Here is a 17292-nt window from a genome sequence, read left to right as displayed (position 1 = left end):
GTCAATACAGCATCATTATACAGAAATTCGAATGAAATCCTTTTCTAAATAAACGTTGAACGGTAAATATATCATTATATTTTATTAATTAATCATCATAAATTTATCTTATTAAGGTAAAAATGTATAAAATGTGCAATTAAGGATGTGAAATTTATGCAAATTTACTAACTCAATTTCATGATTTAATCAGGAATCAAAATAAATGTCCAATAACAATCAATTTTTTTATATATCTTAAATTATTCACAATTTATTAGCTCGACATATTGATGTGAAAAATAAATGAAAGGCGACATCATTTAAGTGGATTGGACCTGGCCCATTCTTTTATTCAATTCTACTATATTAGAATAATTTGTTCAACACAAATAAAGAAAGTTATTGTTGTGTATATTAACTATTCATAAGGTAATAACTTCCATCAAATCCAACTTGCATTAGGTTGAAGCAAAATGCAAACCAGAATCCTCATTACTACATAACCAGAATAAACATAACCATATGCCGCTGCTCAGCCGCGCCTCCTTCCCACAGCCGCGGCTCATCTATAGTGAATGCTCAAGTTGTATAAATGGAATATACATTTTGAAATGAATCAGTGATACATATCTCGTCAATCATAAAATTAATTAAGTTGTATCCTTCGATTCCAATAAAATAATACTATCAACATTAGGCCCATTATTAAAACTCAGAGGCAAACGGACATTGTTATATGATCAATTCTAGTTAGTGGATACTACTATACTAATACAGGGGGCACATAATAAAATGTATGTGACATGTGATATACATCAGAAATAAATTAGTGAAATTGAGATTTTTTTTGATAATATTGATAGAAAAATTAAACAATCCATAAAAATATTCAAGCTTTCCTAGTTATTAGTGAACCTGTTGTTTCAAGAGCAATCAGAAAGGAGTAAGAGAGAGACTTTTATACAATTGGGAAGAAAATACACACAACAAACTAAAAGGAGTAAGAGACTTTGTATACAATTGGAAAGAAAATACACACAACAAACTATCTTTGGGAATCATATAATTAAATCAAACATGTTTTCCAATAAAATGCACTAAAAGAATCAAGAAAAGGGCATACTACATCAAGATGCTTAAAATCATATGCCATTCAAGATGTTCAGAGAGTAATATTTATAAAAATTTACAGTCAAAACGCTAGAAATTTTAACTAATCAAGAGTTATGCGTTTACAAACTTATTTCAAATGGGGTCCATGTTTCAATAGTGTACAAATTTTAGAGCTCAGAATATCTTGGATGAAGTTAGAATTAAACAACACATTTAATTTTCACATTTCAACAACCTATTTTTTCATAAAAGAGGCCTATGTTTTGTATGCGACTATAGTTTTTCATGTCTATCTCTCTCTTCTCTCATACACACAAACACACGCACACAAAAAAAAAAAAATAACAAAGCGAAGCGTCTTTTTCGTACACGTTTAGGAAAAATGATACTATATAATTATTAGAGTGGAGAAAGCTAAAAGCAAGAGAGAGAATAATATAAATAAGACTGGAACATATAAATGTTTGGAACGCGCCTCCCTCCCACAGCCGCGGCTCAGAGAGAGAAAAATGATACTATATAATTATTATGTTTATTTTTAATCATTAGTCTCACGCGACATCATATTATCAATTTTGTCCACCTTCAGTATATTTATTTTTTAAAATTATAAATTTAATATTAAGCTTATATTGTCATAACTAGACGTTATATAATAAATTAAAGCGAGAATGTACCATCTATTATGAGACGGTGGGAATATTTTATAGTGCAAGTAAAATCATCATTACATTAATTTATGGGGCAGTCGTTACGTTGTTTGATGCATTTTTTTAAATTTGTGTTACATTAATTTGCCCTTTCATTATTTAAGGAAATTAATCACGATCCTTATAATCTTCTCTATAATTATTCTTCACATATTTATGTTAATTTTGTTTATACAAAAACGTACTCCTACCTAATCTTTTGATGAATGGTTTATTTAAATAAAAAATATGATGATGTTAAAAAGATATTAATAATAATTTATACAAATAGTTAAATCTATATACACCTATATTTATATTCCATATTCAGCACCGCCGGACCTAATTCATCAGCCGATAGGTCCACAGCCCACCAAGAACATAAGACCACAATCCCAACAAATCTGACTCAACAAGATTGCAAGATTACGTTTAACATACCTCCAATATATCCCCAAATTCTGATTTACTATTTAAAATACGGTATACCGGAGTAACGATATGGTAACGGTGTTAAAAAATTATCATAACACAACTTTTGATACGATACGTTATGACATTCTTGGTGTGATATACCGTACCAATTTCAAAACAAATGTAACTCGGGATTATAATTTAATAAATCAAGATTGACTATTGTTTTAAAATAAATTTTTTTTCTGAAAAGTATTCGAATCTTCTCTATATATGTAATTTGTGTATGATCTAGGGGTTGAAACACATGACTACATTTTATACATTCTTGTATTCGTGCCCCTTTTTTTTTTTTTTTTTTTTTTTTTGCGTTGAAAAATCATGAAATTTGAATAAATTTTGATTCGTTCTGCATTTAAAACTTAATCAGAAAATTCATTAAGTTTAAATTTGTTTGCAATTTGGTAATATTGATTTGATATGGTCATAGTCGAATGATAATATGTAGACATCATTGTGGGTGAATTAAAAAAAATCATCTATTCATACAAAAAATAACATTGTTCAATTAAAAAATATTTGTAATATAGGAGTATTACATATTGACCGATGAACTTTTTTGCCATTAACTAATTGCAATGAAATCCAAATTTTAGGAGATGGAAATATCCAGCACATGTTCTGTCCATCCTACATCTTATTTATGATTTTCATTGTATCTATATTCACGATGTTTATAGTATTGATTTTGGTTTTTAAACGAAACCATTTTTTTTTTGTCAAAAAATATACAAATTTTTTTAATCTTTTGCATTTTGACCTAAATTTTACGAGTAATCATTAAAATTTTTAATCTTTTGCATTTTGTGATATATGTAATGCATACATTATTTATTAACATATTTTGAGTTCCAGCTTAGTTTTTATTCATTTATTGGCAACGCACACATGTAACATATTAGATCATTGAGGCAAAAGTATTGTTTCGATATTAGAGTCTTGATTTAACTTTTTTTTTTCTTCCATTTTTGTATAACTTGAAAAAGATATTGTATATTAGTATATTTATTCTAAAATGTATGGTTATTGGATATTCAGAAGGTTGGTTTAATTCATTAACCTTATATATCTACACACATAATTGTAGTGTAAATTTGAATTGAGCTCTTTTGAGGGATAAATCAAAACAATCATGTAGATTGCTTTGAAGTTTCTCTTGCATGTGACCTTCATACTGGAAAAACACGAGCATTTAGCATACCTTAGCTTGGTGAAGGTCATAGATAATAGATTAACACTTTTTGTTAGGATTGACACTTTCAAAATTACATGGTAGTATAAGAATAAAAGGTCATTTTTAATGATATTTGACACTTCTAAGATGCCTGCACGGTGCAGATAGATCTAACGCCTCTCTTACTTCGTCCTCTCTCGTTTCTCCTACTTTTTTCTCTTTAATTTTTTTCACTCCTAAAAACATGTGCCCAAAAGATTTGCCTCACATGAAATAGGAAGGAGGGAGGATATACAATGCGATTTCAATTTGACGGTGATAAATAGTACTACATGCAAAAAATACTCCATCCGTTCCATATTATTGGAGTCATTTTGTCATTTTGGTGCGTTCCATAGTAGTGGAGTCATTTACCTTTTAGATAAAAGTTAACATATTTCGCCTCTCTTACTTTACTCCCTCTTACTTTATTCTTCATTTATTTAACTCGCTTAACACAATTTTTCTTAATCTAGGTGCCGAAAAGAAATGTCTCCACTACTGTGGAACAGAGGGAGTAATAAATTAGCCTCGACATTAAACACTTGGCTATAAAAACGTATGATAAGAGATACACACAATCGCCCTCGCTCGTTAAATAATTCTCTATAATGAAAATGTGAATTTGTGTTGTCTTTAATTTCATAAGATTGATTACAAGAACCGAATGTGAAAACATAAAACAATTTAATAGGACTGAAATTGCATGATCCTTATAACACTACAATTTATAAAATTGTAGTTTTCCCATATATGTTTTTTTTTATGTGCAATGTCTAAAAATAACATTCGCTGAACAGCCTCATGAACTCATATAAAACTTGGGTTATTTACGAAATTAATAGGGCGTAATCTATTAATTAAATGAATACGTAATTTTATTTATAGCTAATTGTTTATTTATTTCCAATCAGTGTCGCATTAGTTGTCAAGAGTTGCAAATCAGAGCCTGAAGATATATAAGAATAAGCTATACTTTTTTGTTTTAATAAATGTTTAGATTTAAAATTTCTTCTTTGCATAATAAATTCAATTACATTTACTATAAATCGGACATTGATATATAGTTCTACTTTTTACTAAACTTACAATGTTATACTTAAATAAGAGTTACTCAATTAATAAATTTATCACTGTCAACAACAAATTACTTTAATTAAACTATGATTACTTGTATGGATTAACATACGGAGTATTTGTTAAACGTAAAAATTTTACTGTCTATACAATATATAAAAAAGGGGAGTTTTGGAGAAATTTAGAAGATTGCTATTTAATTTTAAAAATTATATTAAATTAAATATATTTAATTTAAAGACCATTAAACGTGTAATTAAATCAAACATGTTTTCCTACAAAATGCTATAAAAGAATCAAGAAAAAGGGCGTACTTGCATTTAGGCAGGACCATGATAAAATGATTCAATTATGCACTTTTATTTGAAATCATCTCAGTATTTGCAGTGGTTATTCACGACAAGATGAACCTTTCTTCTTTTGAACTTTTTTCTTGACAAGATGAACATATATATCGTGTTATGTGAGTGATTTTATGTTGAAACATGCTCTGTCTTGAGTTGTCGAATCTCGAATATTTAAATTTTGTCTATTAATTTTTGTGTCTTTTAAAATTTCTTCATATAATTTGATTCTTTCAAACTAATTACACAAGAGACAAATATTAATATTTATTTAATAAAATAATAATATAATTCATGTAATTGTAAGAAATAATGTCATTAGATTTGAGCCACGAAATTAAGCTGGACAAATTAAAATCTATTTATCATATCAATATTCAAACTAAGCGAGGTTATAATCAATAGAAAGGCATCAAACAAAGCATGTAAAGGAAGTTATGGAAAACTATTAAAGTGCATAATATTTATGTCTATAACTACTAATCCAGCCCTTCACAATAGTTAGTCGGAATACCACTTATTCTCTATCTCATACTTGTGCAACTCCCACCATCTAATAAAACTAGAACCCGTGTCATAATGGACGAAGGGAGTGTGTTGAAAAATCATGACGTGCACGAGCTAATGCCACTTGGTCACAGGACACGACAGTCAGTTTCTGGAGAGCTTTAGCATTATTGATGACGTCCAAAGCCAGTTTCCGTTGCCAAGAAGAGCCAAAATATCCCGTGATTTCCATATATTTTACTGGCAACTTTGCCCCCAGTTGTTGTTCCAAATATCCTGGTGCGGATTTTAGATGTCGACACCCACTACACTCTGCAGCAGGAGTAGGTTGATCCAAGCCCTTCACTTCCCTACACCCCTCACACATTACATGTTGACCAATAAAGTCACACTTCCCTACACTCCTCGCACATTGCAGGTGCATCTCTTAGAAAAGGATTTCAACCGAGAAGAAAAGATGTGGAAGGGAAGGATTCATTTTTATTTCTATGTGTATTTTCTCTTAGAAAAGGATTTCCGGAGATACTGATTGCTGCCTTGTTGTCGCAGTATAGTCGACTACTTTGGGTAGGTGGAAAACTCATTTCTGAAAGTAACCTTCGTAGCCATAAGATTTCTGTTATGCCACTTTTTACTCCACGAAATTCGGCCTCCGCACTTGACAAAGCTACTACCTTCTGTTTTTTACTTCTCCACGTCACCAAGTTTCCTCCAAGAAAAGTGAAGTACCCTGCTGTAGATCTTCTATCATTTGGATTGCTTGCCCAATCAACATCTGTGTATCTGTCAATCATTAAATGTTCCTTCTTCTCAAGGAATATCCCATATCCAGTTGTGCCTTTCAAATAGCGCACGATCCTCAATGTTGCCTCCATGTGACTCTCTTGGGGTTGGTGCATGAACTGGCTTACTACCCCTACAGCATAGGCTATGTCCGGCCGAGTATGTGCAAGGTAGATCAATTTTCCAACTAGGCGTTGGTACTTTCCCCGATCAGTCAACTTGCCTCCTTCTTCAATCTTCAATCCATGGTTCAGTATGATTGGGGTTTCTGCCGGTTTATGGCAGCTAATCCAGCGCCGATGCCTCCCGTTGGTGGCGGCTCCTTCAATTCAGGTTTGAGGACTCCGGAATTGATGGCTTCTCTTCGAATAATCCCATATGCTTGCTTTACTGTAGGAAGTGGATCTTTGTTGATGATCTCCTTCTTAACTGCTTCATACTTGTGATCTAGGGCTCGCAGGAATTGGTATACTCGAAACCTCTGTTCTCTCTGGTTGTATTTCTCGATTTCTGATGGGTAACTCATCGGGTTTGGGTCTCGGGTGTCAATCATGATCCATAAGTCCTGAAACTTGTTCCATAATTCCTCCAATGTCATTGTTCCTTGTCTCATATCGTATGCTTGTTGATGCAGATCCCATATTTGGACAGGATCTGAGCCGCTCCCATATGTGATAGCAAGTCCGTCCCATAGGTCTCTTGCCGTCTCATACCGGGATACCTCGTTTACCAGGCTTGTCTCGAGGTTGTTGATGATCCAATTGAACACCGTATCATCCCGTTGTTGCCATTTTGCGTAACCGGGATCTTCGATCGGGGGAGGTTTTGAAACTCCAACTATGTGGGACGCCAAACCTTTTCCCCCAATCGCTCGTTTCATGAGGGTTATCCATAGAGGATAGTTGTCTCCATCCAGTTTGGTTTTCACGGTGACTTCCCCGAAATTCTCGGGGTGGTCGGGTTGAGTAGGTTGGGTTGTTGCCTGTGGTATTACTGGCTTTATTTCTGGTGGCATATTGAAGGTTTGTTTCATGAATGCCACAAGTTGTGCAGCGAATTCGGGTGGGAAGCCAGATTGGCTGCCCTCGGTTGAGGTTTTTTTTGGAGTTTCTGGTTCGGAATCTGACATGGTTTTTGGTTGGCTGATTTGCAGGTTCTCGGTTGGAAAGGGTTAGGCTGAAGGCCGAGAAGGGTTAGGGACTATGATGACTCTGTTTCTGAGTCCCATGGAAGATTTAGCCTGCTCTGATACCATGATAGAAATCTATGGGTTCCATCCTAAAACTAATTGGTGATAGGAGGAGGGCCCATGAGACTTATATACTAGTTTCAGTTTTCTTTTGACACCGATGTGAGATAGTTATATGTTATTTTTCTAGTTTTAATTGCCAACACCCTCCCTCAAACCCTTCAAGGTGAACTTGGAGGGGTTGGGCTTTTTTTTCTGATCGATTGGACAACTGGCCCAATTTATTTTTTTTTGATCGGTTGGACCACTGACCCAATTTTTTTAAGCCCAGATATACTGCTGGGTCAGTTAAATTTGACCCATATCGGCGACCCGCTCTGATACCATCTTAGAAAAGGATTTCAACCGAGAAGAAAAGATGTGGAAGGGAAGGATTCATTTTTATTTCTGTGTTTATTTTCTGTATAGTCTTTACACTCTTTTATAGGTAGAAATATGTGTAACTAAGGCAGAGAATAAATCTATTCCTAATTGTAGCAATTACATATCAATTATATGCTAATTGTATTCTCTGCAATCTTCTCCCGGCTTAGATTATTCTCTGCAATCTTCCCTTCTTGACAGGATCCATGTCCATCACTTTCCCACACTCCTCACATTGCATCACTTCCCCTGTCTGATACATAAACTACAACACAAATTGAAAAAAATGCATCAAACAACATAACGACTGCCCCAAATTACAATTGATATCCAGTTAGTTTAAAGTTAATGCATATCTTTATCACAAGTTTTTCCAATGAACTACATGCTTCAATCAAACGGCGCACATAGTGTTGAAAAGGCTCGTCATATAAAAGATAACCGTTCGTGTCAATCACCAACTCTAGATGTTTTATATTTACAAGATCAACCCACAACAACTCATCATGATCAAGATCAATCTGCAAATTAAATTCACATTTATTATTGCTATATATACGGAGTATACAAAAAGAAAAAAGAAATTGAAGAAAAGATATTACCCAATACACAAAATAATAACACTCAAATGTAGTTGAGAGGCGTAGTAGTTGTAGTTGGTCGCGTACGCAAGATGGAATTTTGACAAGGAGCTCAGCAAGCGTGAGTAGTTCAGGAGTTTCTTGAAAATTGAGTTTGGTAAGCTTCGGAATGTTACTAAGTTTGACGGCACATCCAGTTGACAAATTATAGAGCGTTAAAGAAACGAGGCTTATTGCGTCGCGAATCACTATGGATTCAACCTTCCAAGCATGACATAGTTTTACATGCTTCAATTTTGAGTGCCCAACTATTAAGACATTTTTCAAGCTGATAGATGCTTCAATTCTCAAGCATTCAAGAGCAAGATAATTGAAAACCAAAAGCTCAAAATCTTGATCGGTCATTTTTATTACATTGCCTAGATACAAATCTTTAAGGCATTTTATACCATATGTAACTGGAAGTCTTAGAATTGGACCCTTTTTGCCATACCGACCACAGAAACATATTTTTTCAGCTTTCTTAATTAGGGCAAACTCGAACCACCTCTCAAATTTGTCAGAATTGTCACATTGTAGATAGTGCACATCCACCACCCACTCTTTTATTTGAGTGTCTCTATGTGAATCCAAGACATGATCGATCATACTTAAATAATTTGATTTTGTGTCAATCATATCTCTAAACTTTGGGAAATTGAGATGAGTCACGTAGGCATGGAGATGTCGCCAACAAGTTGAGAGTATACAAGTCAAAGTAGCTTCTTTCAGAGTCAATCGAGAGATTATAGATATCAGAATATCGCTAGGTAGTTGGCTGATTCTATCTTCACATGCGCAAGTCCAAGTAGCTTCATTCAATTGCAGTCGAGAGATTGATTAGCTGATACTATCTTCATGCAACATCTGCAATATTTCACATATTATAATTACTCTACATCCAATTAAAAACAAAAGCAGAAGACAAAAAAAATCATTTGCAATAATTCACTTATTAATTATTATAGTTACTCTATAATATTTTTAATAAAATAAGAGAAAAAGAGACGCATAAAAATCTTCACTAAAAAACATAAACTTCAGTTTGATTGAGTAAAACATACCGTTTGCACGCTTGGTCTGCTACGTTTCGACGTAGATTTAGTGTACTCTAAGAAACAAAAATAGGTGAAAAAAACAATGGCTAAAAGGTACAAATACTATAGAGAGAGAGCAATTGTTTTTTTAAACGAAATAAAGAAAAATTGTTGTATTAATTGACCTTTTATAGGTATATTACATCTACTCTTTCTTTTCACAACATGGGGAAAAAAAAACTATCTTAAATTGAATTAAATAGAAAAGGTTCTAAGAACCGTATGAATGGCAACCTTTCACAACATGGAAACAATAAACAATCCTAATTAAGGATGAAATACTTATAAAAACACAAAAATAATTACCTAATCTAAAAAAAATCCTATATTAGAAACTTATAATTTTAAAAAAAAAAGAAAAGAAAAGGAATTGATACAATTATTAAATATCGAAGATAAATTTTAAAGACTGGGAAATATTTGATAGAGAAATATTTACTCCATTAGTAATTTGCACTTTCATTATTTAAGGAAATTAATCATGATCCTTATAATCTTCTCTATAATTATTCTTCACATATTTATGTTAATTTTTTTCATACAAAAACGTACCTAATTTTTTGATGAATGGTTTATTTAAATAAAAATATGATGATGTTAAAAAGATATTAATAATAAATTACTAAAACAAATTTATAAATATCAAAAAAAAATATTGACTAATATATTTATTTACCAACATATTTCTATAAATATACAAATAGTTATATTTATATCCCCTATTACTTTCACTTTTATTTCTTTTATTTAACTATAGAATTTTCTTATTCACACTATTCAAATTCGAATAAATCAAATTTAATCTTGCCATATAGTGTCCATGGCCCATTCTTATGTTCAATATAATAATTTGTTCAACACAAATAAAGAAAGTTATTGGTATATATATTAAACTACTATTGACCAAGTAATAACATTCCATCAAATCCAAGTACTAGCATTTGTTGAAGCAAAATACAAACCATAAGCCTCATTACTACATAACCAGAATAAAAATAATAGGCTATTTCAGCACATAACCATAAATCCCACAAATAATTTCCAAAGTAAAACCAAGACACATAACCAAAATAAAACAATCCATAACAAGATTCAAGCTTTCCTAGTTGAACTCCTAACTTTCCTCTCAGTAATCCCCACAGACTTCTCCATACTCAGAGCAGCAGCCATTGGGATTGGAGGCTTCTTGTTCTCCTTGTTAGTGCTCCTCAGCGAATACCTCGGGGTCCGTGCCTCCCGCCTCTCGGCCACCGGCGTGGTGGTAGCAGCAGCAGCTGCCACGGCCGCCTTCCTCCGGCTGTCGAACTTGGTGGCCTCCACCCTCTTCTTTGCAGACTCAACTCTAACACCAAGGTCATAGGCAGGCTTCTTCTCATACCCCTCAACTTCACCCTTTGCCTTTCTCTTGAAGAGCCTCTCATTTCTTCTTGCAGAGTACTCATCATACATCCTCCCCCTCTCAAACAGAGGGCTCCTTCGACCCCCGAGAGCACCTCCATCGTTGAACGAGGAGCTCCCTTTTGTTCCAAGCTCTTGGTGCACCATTTGTGCTAGGGCCCTTAGCTCACAAGAAATAGTGTGGTATTCGGGGCGAAGCCCGGATTGTTCCATGTCCCAGCTGCGGTTGGGAATCTGGGATTTTGTGAGTGAACCTGTGTTTCAAAAGCAATCAGAAAGGAGTTGTTCCAATAAAAGGCAATAAAAGAATCAAGAAAAAGGACATTGAGTTTAGGCAGAACCAAAATAAAATGATTCAATTGTGCACTTTTATTTGAAATCATCTCAGTATTTGCAGTTTTTATTCATGACAAGATGAACATTTCTTGTTTTGAACTTTTCCCCCTCATAACTATTGATCAAATCACACAGTTTCAGGGACAAATTCAAGAAAAATGATCGAATCAAATCAATAAACCACACTCCCTCACAGAAAACCTCAGCTTGGATTAAATTAAGAGTTTCACGAAAACATAAACCGATTCCTCTCTTATTAAACAATCGCACAAATTGATTACATACAAAACCTAAAAAAAGCATTCCAATAAACAAAATCCACAAATTCTTCGAAAATCACAAATTATCAGATAAATTAAAGAAGAAAACAGATCGTATCAAATGAATAACATCCCCACACTCACCGAGCTAAAACCACAGCTCGGATCGAAAAAATTATGCGTTTCTGCCTTTCAAAAACACAACACTAAATTCTTCATTAAACACAATCTCCTCTTAAACAATCGCACAAATCGACTACACACAAAAACCTAAAAAGCATTCCAAAAAAATACGAAATTCAACCAATTCTTCAAAAATCAACCTGGCGGAGTGCGGGCGACGTTGTCGGCGGCGGGCTGCAGAGGCTTGCGCCGTGAACGGAGGCGAATCGGAGACCTTGCGAGTGGCGGCTTAGCGCTTGACCTCAACATCATCTTTGAAATGTTAAATCACAGCGAAAATTCAACGAATTCTTCAGAGAGAGAGAGATTGAGAAGAGAGAGAATGGTGAGGGATTTACTATTTTATTTTTGCGTTTTTATATATATATATTCGTCGGCAGTTTGAATTTTTAATTGGGGGGAGCGTTTCAACGGTCATTTTATTGATCGAACGGCTGAGATTGATCCATTTTGAAACGGGCGGCGATTGTTACGTGCTTTAATTAGGGTTTAATTTGTTACTAATTGTAATTATTTGCAAATCCCAAGTTTATTACTGAATAAGTAGTTTGTAATTTAATAATCCAAAGACAAAAACAGTCCATTTAATTTAATTAAGTAAATAATATTTTGAAAATTTGGAATCCTAATTGTCAGAATAAAAATTTAATACTACTATTACATGGAGTACTAGAATTTTGTAGTACATATCTTCATTTTTCTCGATTATTATATGACAAACTTTTCCTGAATTCGTAAAGCTAAAACTGCAGAACTTAGATTAAAAAAACTGTTGAATTTAGGGTATGAATATTTTAAATTTTAAAACCGTCTATGTAACGCACTAACGCACAGCAAATATTTATTTATTACATTTGATTTCAATAGATCATTCCTGTATATTTACGGTCATAATTATTCAAAAATCATAAATTTGCATGTTTCATAATTTTAATATTATATTCACTTTGATGGGTCTAATTATATAAATTAATCACTTGTTTACAGCCCATAAAAATGAACTACTACATAGCTATACAACAGAAAATTATAATACACATAAATAACAAATTGCTAACATTTTCAACTTGAAAAATAAAATTAAATTTGCAAACATTGTTGCTTCACTCAACATAAATGTGCTCTAACTATTTTTATTTATATGTTATCCGACCTTTTGCAAAATAAAAATAAAATTTAAAGACGTCTCTGCATCCGACATGCATGTATCCGACCTTTGCAAAATATCAAGTCAACTTTTTAGCAAATGCACATTTATTTCAGCAATTTATTTCCATAATAAAGTCAATAAGAGAATTCGATCATTTTCTTTGACATAAAAGGTCTTCAAATATTGCTATCACAATATACTTATAAATTGCTATCACAATATAATTCCTACGTTCATAAAAATAGAGATTAAATCCTCTTATTAGCCAAACAATATACTAATATTTTCTTAGTTTACAATTACATCACATAAGTTTTACTTTACTAATTGTGAGACCGACAATAATGTTATTTATAAAATTAATCAATGCCGTGACATTGATCTCTGCACCGTTGATCCTCAGATTAGTTGAGTTTGTAACATACCATTGGAAAATTTGATATTTCTATAAATAACTAAAACTATTAAATATCACCTCAAATTCAGTCGATGCATTTATAACATTGTCTCAATATCCATATGCTTCTTTTCACCTCTAACGAATTAAGTATTGAGGAGTTTGTCGTGTCTAGAAAAGTTTCTTAAGTTTAGAAACTTTTTTATATGGAGTATTAATGTATTATAAATCGATTTTGAAATTTGTGCTTGGTGCATTATTGGAACAACAAAAAACAACAAGAACTATTAACACCACATTGAATTGTTTCCCGTGCAATCGATATGACAAATATCGCAATTAGATTCATATCTTGAAATTCTGGCTCTACTTAAGTGCCAAAAAGTGACATGGGACAAATCTCTTATCTTGCAACTGATTTCATACCATAATATTTGACCCTTCTTAAGTGCCAAAAATCCCATCTCTTGCAACTAGTTTTAGTTGGTCCTATTAGGCCATCATTTCAAGTTCTCACCTCAAAAGATTAACTTATTAATTAGAGAGCTCATTTGATCTATAAACTTCATATTTATAGTCCGTACATCGGGTTTCGGTCCATATTAATAGTGAATCATGATAAAATTTTGGAAGGGACGAATCAATAGAAGTGAATTGAATAATGAAGCGTATTTTTTATTTAATCTCACAAATAATTAAATTTGAACTCATTCCACCCTTGGAGCAGAATTCATGAAATTAAATTCTCATTGACCTTTTGCAAAGTGTCAATCTGCAAGCATGCAGAAAAGAGTCAATAAATTCAACCATCTAAACAAGCACATGCACTGGTGGAACGTGCAATATCATTTTTTTCTTCATCTTCACACACAACACGGACTAAACCAAGCCAAAAAAAAAAAAAAAACTAGCTTGCCCTAATTAATCCGGCATGGCTGCGAAGAAAGTGGCGATCATTGGAGCCGGGATAAGCGGCATTCTCGCTTGCAAGCATGCTCTCGAAAAGGGGCTTGATCCCGTTGTTTTCGAGGCAAGAAGCTGCGTTGGGGGAGTGTGGTGCAGCACCATAGACTCGACCAGGCTGCAGACTCCCAAGGAGTATTTCGAGTTTTCGGATTTTGCTTGGCCGGATTCTGTGGCGGAAGCGTTCCCGGATCACAGCCAAGTGCTGGACTATGTTAGGTCCTATGCTATCCATTTTGAGGTTGTTCCAAGGATCAGGTTCGGCTCCAAGGTTTCTTCTCTCGACTATTGCTTGTCGTCTGATGGTGACGGTGGTGGTGGTGATTGGAGATTGTGGGGTGGGAGTGGTGAGGCATTCTCATGTAAAGGGAAATGGAAGGTTGTTGTTGAGAATGTTTTGCAGCCTCTACAGCCACCTATGGTGCTAATTCTCTCTTTCTCTATGTTTTTTTCTTTTATTTTTATTTTAAATAAAATCCTACATATAGGAGGAAATTACAAATGATGTCAAGAGGGCTCGAACTCGGCACCTAATACAATAATGTTTAAGCTCCTTCTGCTAGGACAAAGGCTCTAGACTTCTCTCTTTCTCTATGTGTGTGTAAGATATGTGTTAATTATAGGATGAAAATTTGTGATTTTTTTTAAAAATTGAAGTAAGTTTAGATATTGGAGTTTTATGTGTTTATGAATTGCAGTATGTAAAAGTTCAGTTATGGCATGTTTTTTAGTGTGTGTGTTTCTTTTATATATGAAGAATTTTTTTTAATTTGTTTGTTGGGGAAGTTCATTGATCTATCTATAAATTAAGTCATCCATGACCAAGAATATTTTTTGTGTTGATGAATTTTTTTGAAGGTGTATGAGATGGATTTTGTGATCCTTTGCATCGGCAAGTTCAGCGATGTCCCAAACATCCCAGATTTCGCCCCAAGCACGCGTGCCTTGTTCAAAGGCGAGGTCCTTCACTCCATGAACTATGCTGCAATGGAGAAAATCCATGCAGCAAAGTTCACGGAGAACAACAGAGTTGTTGTTGTTGGTTTCCAAAAGTCCGCAGTTGACACTGCAGCTGAGATCGCCAAAAACAACGGTAAGATCACCCAAAATCGAGCATTTTTTCAGCATAAGACCAATGTTTTTAACCCTTGTTTGTATTTTTTTATTTTTTAGGTCCGAAGCATCCGTGCACTCTGCTCTTCAGAAGAGTGCACTGGGCTGGTTCAGAAGATATGGTCAAATTCACATTCAAGAATTTAACCAGATTTTCCGAACTAATGGTTCATAAACCTGAAGAAGGGCTAATTCTATGGTTTTTAGCCCTTATACTCTCACCTTTGGTAACTATCCTCCAACTTTTTTTCAAATGTAGTAGCTTATTTTTGGGATAAGTATTTTGCTTTTTATTTCGAACTTTGGCTTATTTTTGAAAAACATTTTCAATTTACCTTATCTTTAGAAAATTTGTCAAGAAAAAGTTTGGCGATATAAAAATGAATCGCCTCGAAAAAAATTTATGTGGATTTCATGCAAAAAATTCCGATTTGCCCCTATTTTTATCTTCTTTTATCTAAAAATTTTGATTTTTAACTTTTTTTCATGGAAAATAATTCCACATAAAATCCACACGATAGTCAATCGAGTCGATTTATACCATAATCAAAGTTTTCTTCAACTTCAAAACTATACAAAAATAGACACAAATTGGTCACATTTTTTTTCAAGAAAAGGCCAAATTAAAAGTTCGGGTAAAAAACTAGGAATCGTGACACTAACCCGTCCACGTATCCCGCAGCGTTGGATCTTCTCGAAGCTCGTAGAATGCTACCTCCGATGGATCTACCCTCTCAACAAGTACAACATGATCCCCGAGCACTCGTTCCTCAAGCAAATTTGCTCGTGCATGTTCATGATCTTGCCTCGAGATTTCTACGGTCGAGTGAGGGAAGGGAGCCTCATCTTGAGGAAATCCAATGTGGTAGGATTCTACGAGAAGGGCCTCGTCCTCGATGGTGGGACGACCCATTTGGAGACGGACGTTGTCATCTTTGCCACTGGGTATAAGAGCGACGAGAAGATTGCTGGGATCTTCTCGTCGCTCGAGTTCAAGAAATGCATCACTGGATCCTCAGCTCCCTTTTATAGGTAACCAACCGATTTGGCATTGTTACATGTTTTTGGGCCTATTTTTATGGGCCGGACCGCTGTTGAACTATAGCCCAAACTTTAATCTCGTAGTGATTTTAAGTCCAAACTTAAAAATACAATGAACTTATATTGTATTAATCTAATTTGTTCGAATGTGACATAGTTACCTGTCACAAGATGTCACGATTTTATTTAATTCTTCAAAAATTATGTCACTACTAACATTTTTGTCCCAGGGAGTGCATACATCCTAGGATCCCGCAGCTCGCGATCCTAGGATACTCGGAGAGCCCGGCAACGTTGTTCACGTTCGAGATGAGGAGCAAGTGGCTGGCGCATTTCCTAGCGGGGAAGTTCCGGCTACCTCCGGTGGCGGAGATGGAGGCGAACGTGAGGAGATGGGAGGCAAACGCGCGTCGCTACAGCCGCGAAAACTACAAGAGGGCTTGCGTTGGTGTGATGCTGCAGCTGCATTGCAACGATGAGATATGTAGAGATATAGGGAGCAATCCAAAGAGGAAAAATTGGTTTTTTTCGGAAATGTTCTCTCCTTATCACCCTTCAGATTATGCACATTTGTGAATTGTTTTTAGTATTTTATTTTATGGACGTTAGTTCTTGAATCAGTCGAATCAAGTTAGTACGGAGTATAAATTCCATGATCAATTCATACCAAGTGGCATGATGATGTGGTATACCTAGGCATGCACAAACCGAACCGAATCGGCGGCTGAACCGCCGGTTTGTAACCTGGAACCGGAAACGGGCGCAGCGGTTTGAACCGCCAGACAGTTCGGCGGTTCGGACGGTTTGGTTCAGGTTCACGAATTTCGGCGGTTCGGACGGTTTGGTTCAGGTTCACGAATTTCAGAGATCGGAATAAAAATTTTAAAAAAATTATTTTTATTTCTAAATATTATACTGCTCGTGCGGTCCCTGCCCTCTC

The 17292-nt window shown here is 34.5% G+C and overlaps 3 protein-coding genes across 3 annotated transcripts; 1 reads left to right on the top strand and 2 right to left on the bottom strand.

The window, feature by feature from the left end:
- Positions 1-6432: 6432 nt before the first annotated feature.
- LOC148932972 (uncharacterized) lies at positions 6433-7311 on the bottom strand. Its single transcript, XM_089065307.1, has one exon. It carries the CDS (start codon positions 7309-7311, stop codon positions 6433-6435), a length of 879 nt encoding a protein of 292 aa, XP_088921433.1.
- A 3064-nt stretch (positions 7312-10375) lies between these two features.
- On the bottom strand, positions 10376-12020 carry LOC125201787 (uncharacterized). The gene is made up of 2 exons (XM_048100037.2): positions 11829-12020; positions 10376-11163 (listed from the first exon to the last, which is right to left on the bottom strand). The coding sequence occupies exons 1-2, from the start codon at positions 11938-11940 to the stop codon at positions 10604-10606; spliced, it is 672 nt and encodes a 223-aa protein (XP_047955994.2). The 5' UTR covers positions 11941-12020; the 3' UTR covers positions 10376-10603.
- A 2113-nt stretch (positions 12021-14133) lies between these two features.
- LOC125205021 (putative flavin-containing monooxygenase 1) lies at positions 14134-16952 on the top strand. Its single transcript, XM_048103822.2, has 5 exons — positions 14134-14619; positions 15057-15291; positions 15372-15538; positions 15994-16343; positions 16583-16952. Exons 1-5 carry the CDS (start codon positions 14167-14169, stop codon positions 16926-16928), a joined length of 1551 nt encoding a protein of 516 aa, XP_047959779.2. The 5' UTR covers positions 14134-14166; the 3' UTR covers positions 16929-16952.
- The last annotated feature ends 340 nt before the right edge of the window (positions 16953-17292 follow it).

The sequence above is a fragment of the Salvia hispanica genome, chromosome 2 (genome assembly GCF_029641045.1).
Source record: "Salvia hispanica isolate PSC_SH4W2 chromosome 2, Shi_PSC_v1, whole genome shotgun sequence".
NCBI classification, from domain to species: Eukaryota; Viridiplantae; Streptophyta; class Magnoliopsida; order Lamiales; family Lamiaceae; genus Salvia; species Salvia hispanica.
The sequence above is the reverse complement of the archived record's forward strand: the minus strand, read 5'-3'. Positions and strand labels throughout refer to the sequence as shown.

Bases quoted from the DNA above. Each gene is read 5' to 3' on its own strand.
- LOC125201787 (XM_048100037.2), bottom strand. From the start codon at position 11,940: ATGATGTTGAGGTCAAGCGCTAAGCCGCCACTCGCAAGGTCTCCGATT. The intron at 11,164-11,828 runs GTTGATTTTTGA...TTTGAAACACAG, and splicing joins CGTCGCCCGCACTCCGCCAG to GTTCACTCACAAAATCCCAG.
- LOC148932972 (XM_089065307.1), bottom strand. From the start codon at position 7,311: ATGTCAGATTCCGAACCAGAAACTCCAAAAAAAACCTCAACCGAGGGC.
- LOC125205021 (XM_048103822.2), top strand. From the start codon at position 14,167: ATGGCTGCGAAGAAAGTGGCGATCATTGGAGCCGGGATAAGCGGCATT. The intron at 15,292-15,371 runs GTAAGATCACCC...TTTATTTTTTAG, and splicing joins TGAGATCGCCAAAAACAACG to GTCCGAAGCATCCGTGCACT. The intron at 15,539-15,993 runs GTAACTATCCTC...CGTATCCCGCAG, and splicing joins CCCTTATACTCTCACCTTTG to CGTTGGATCTTCTCGAAGCT.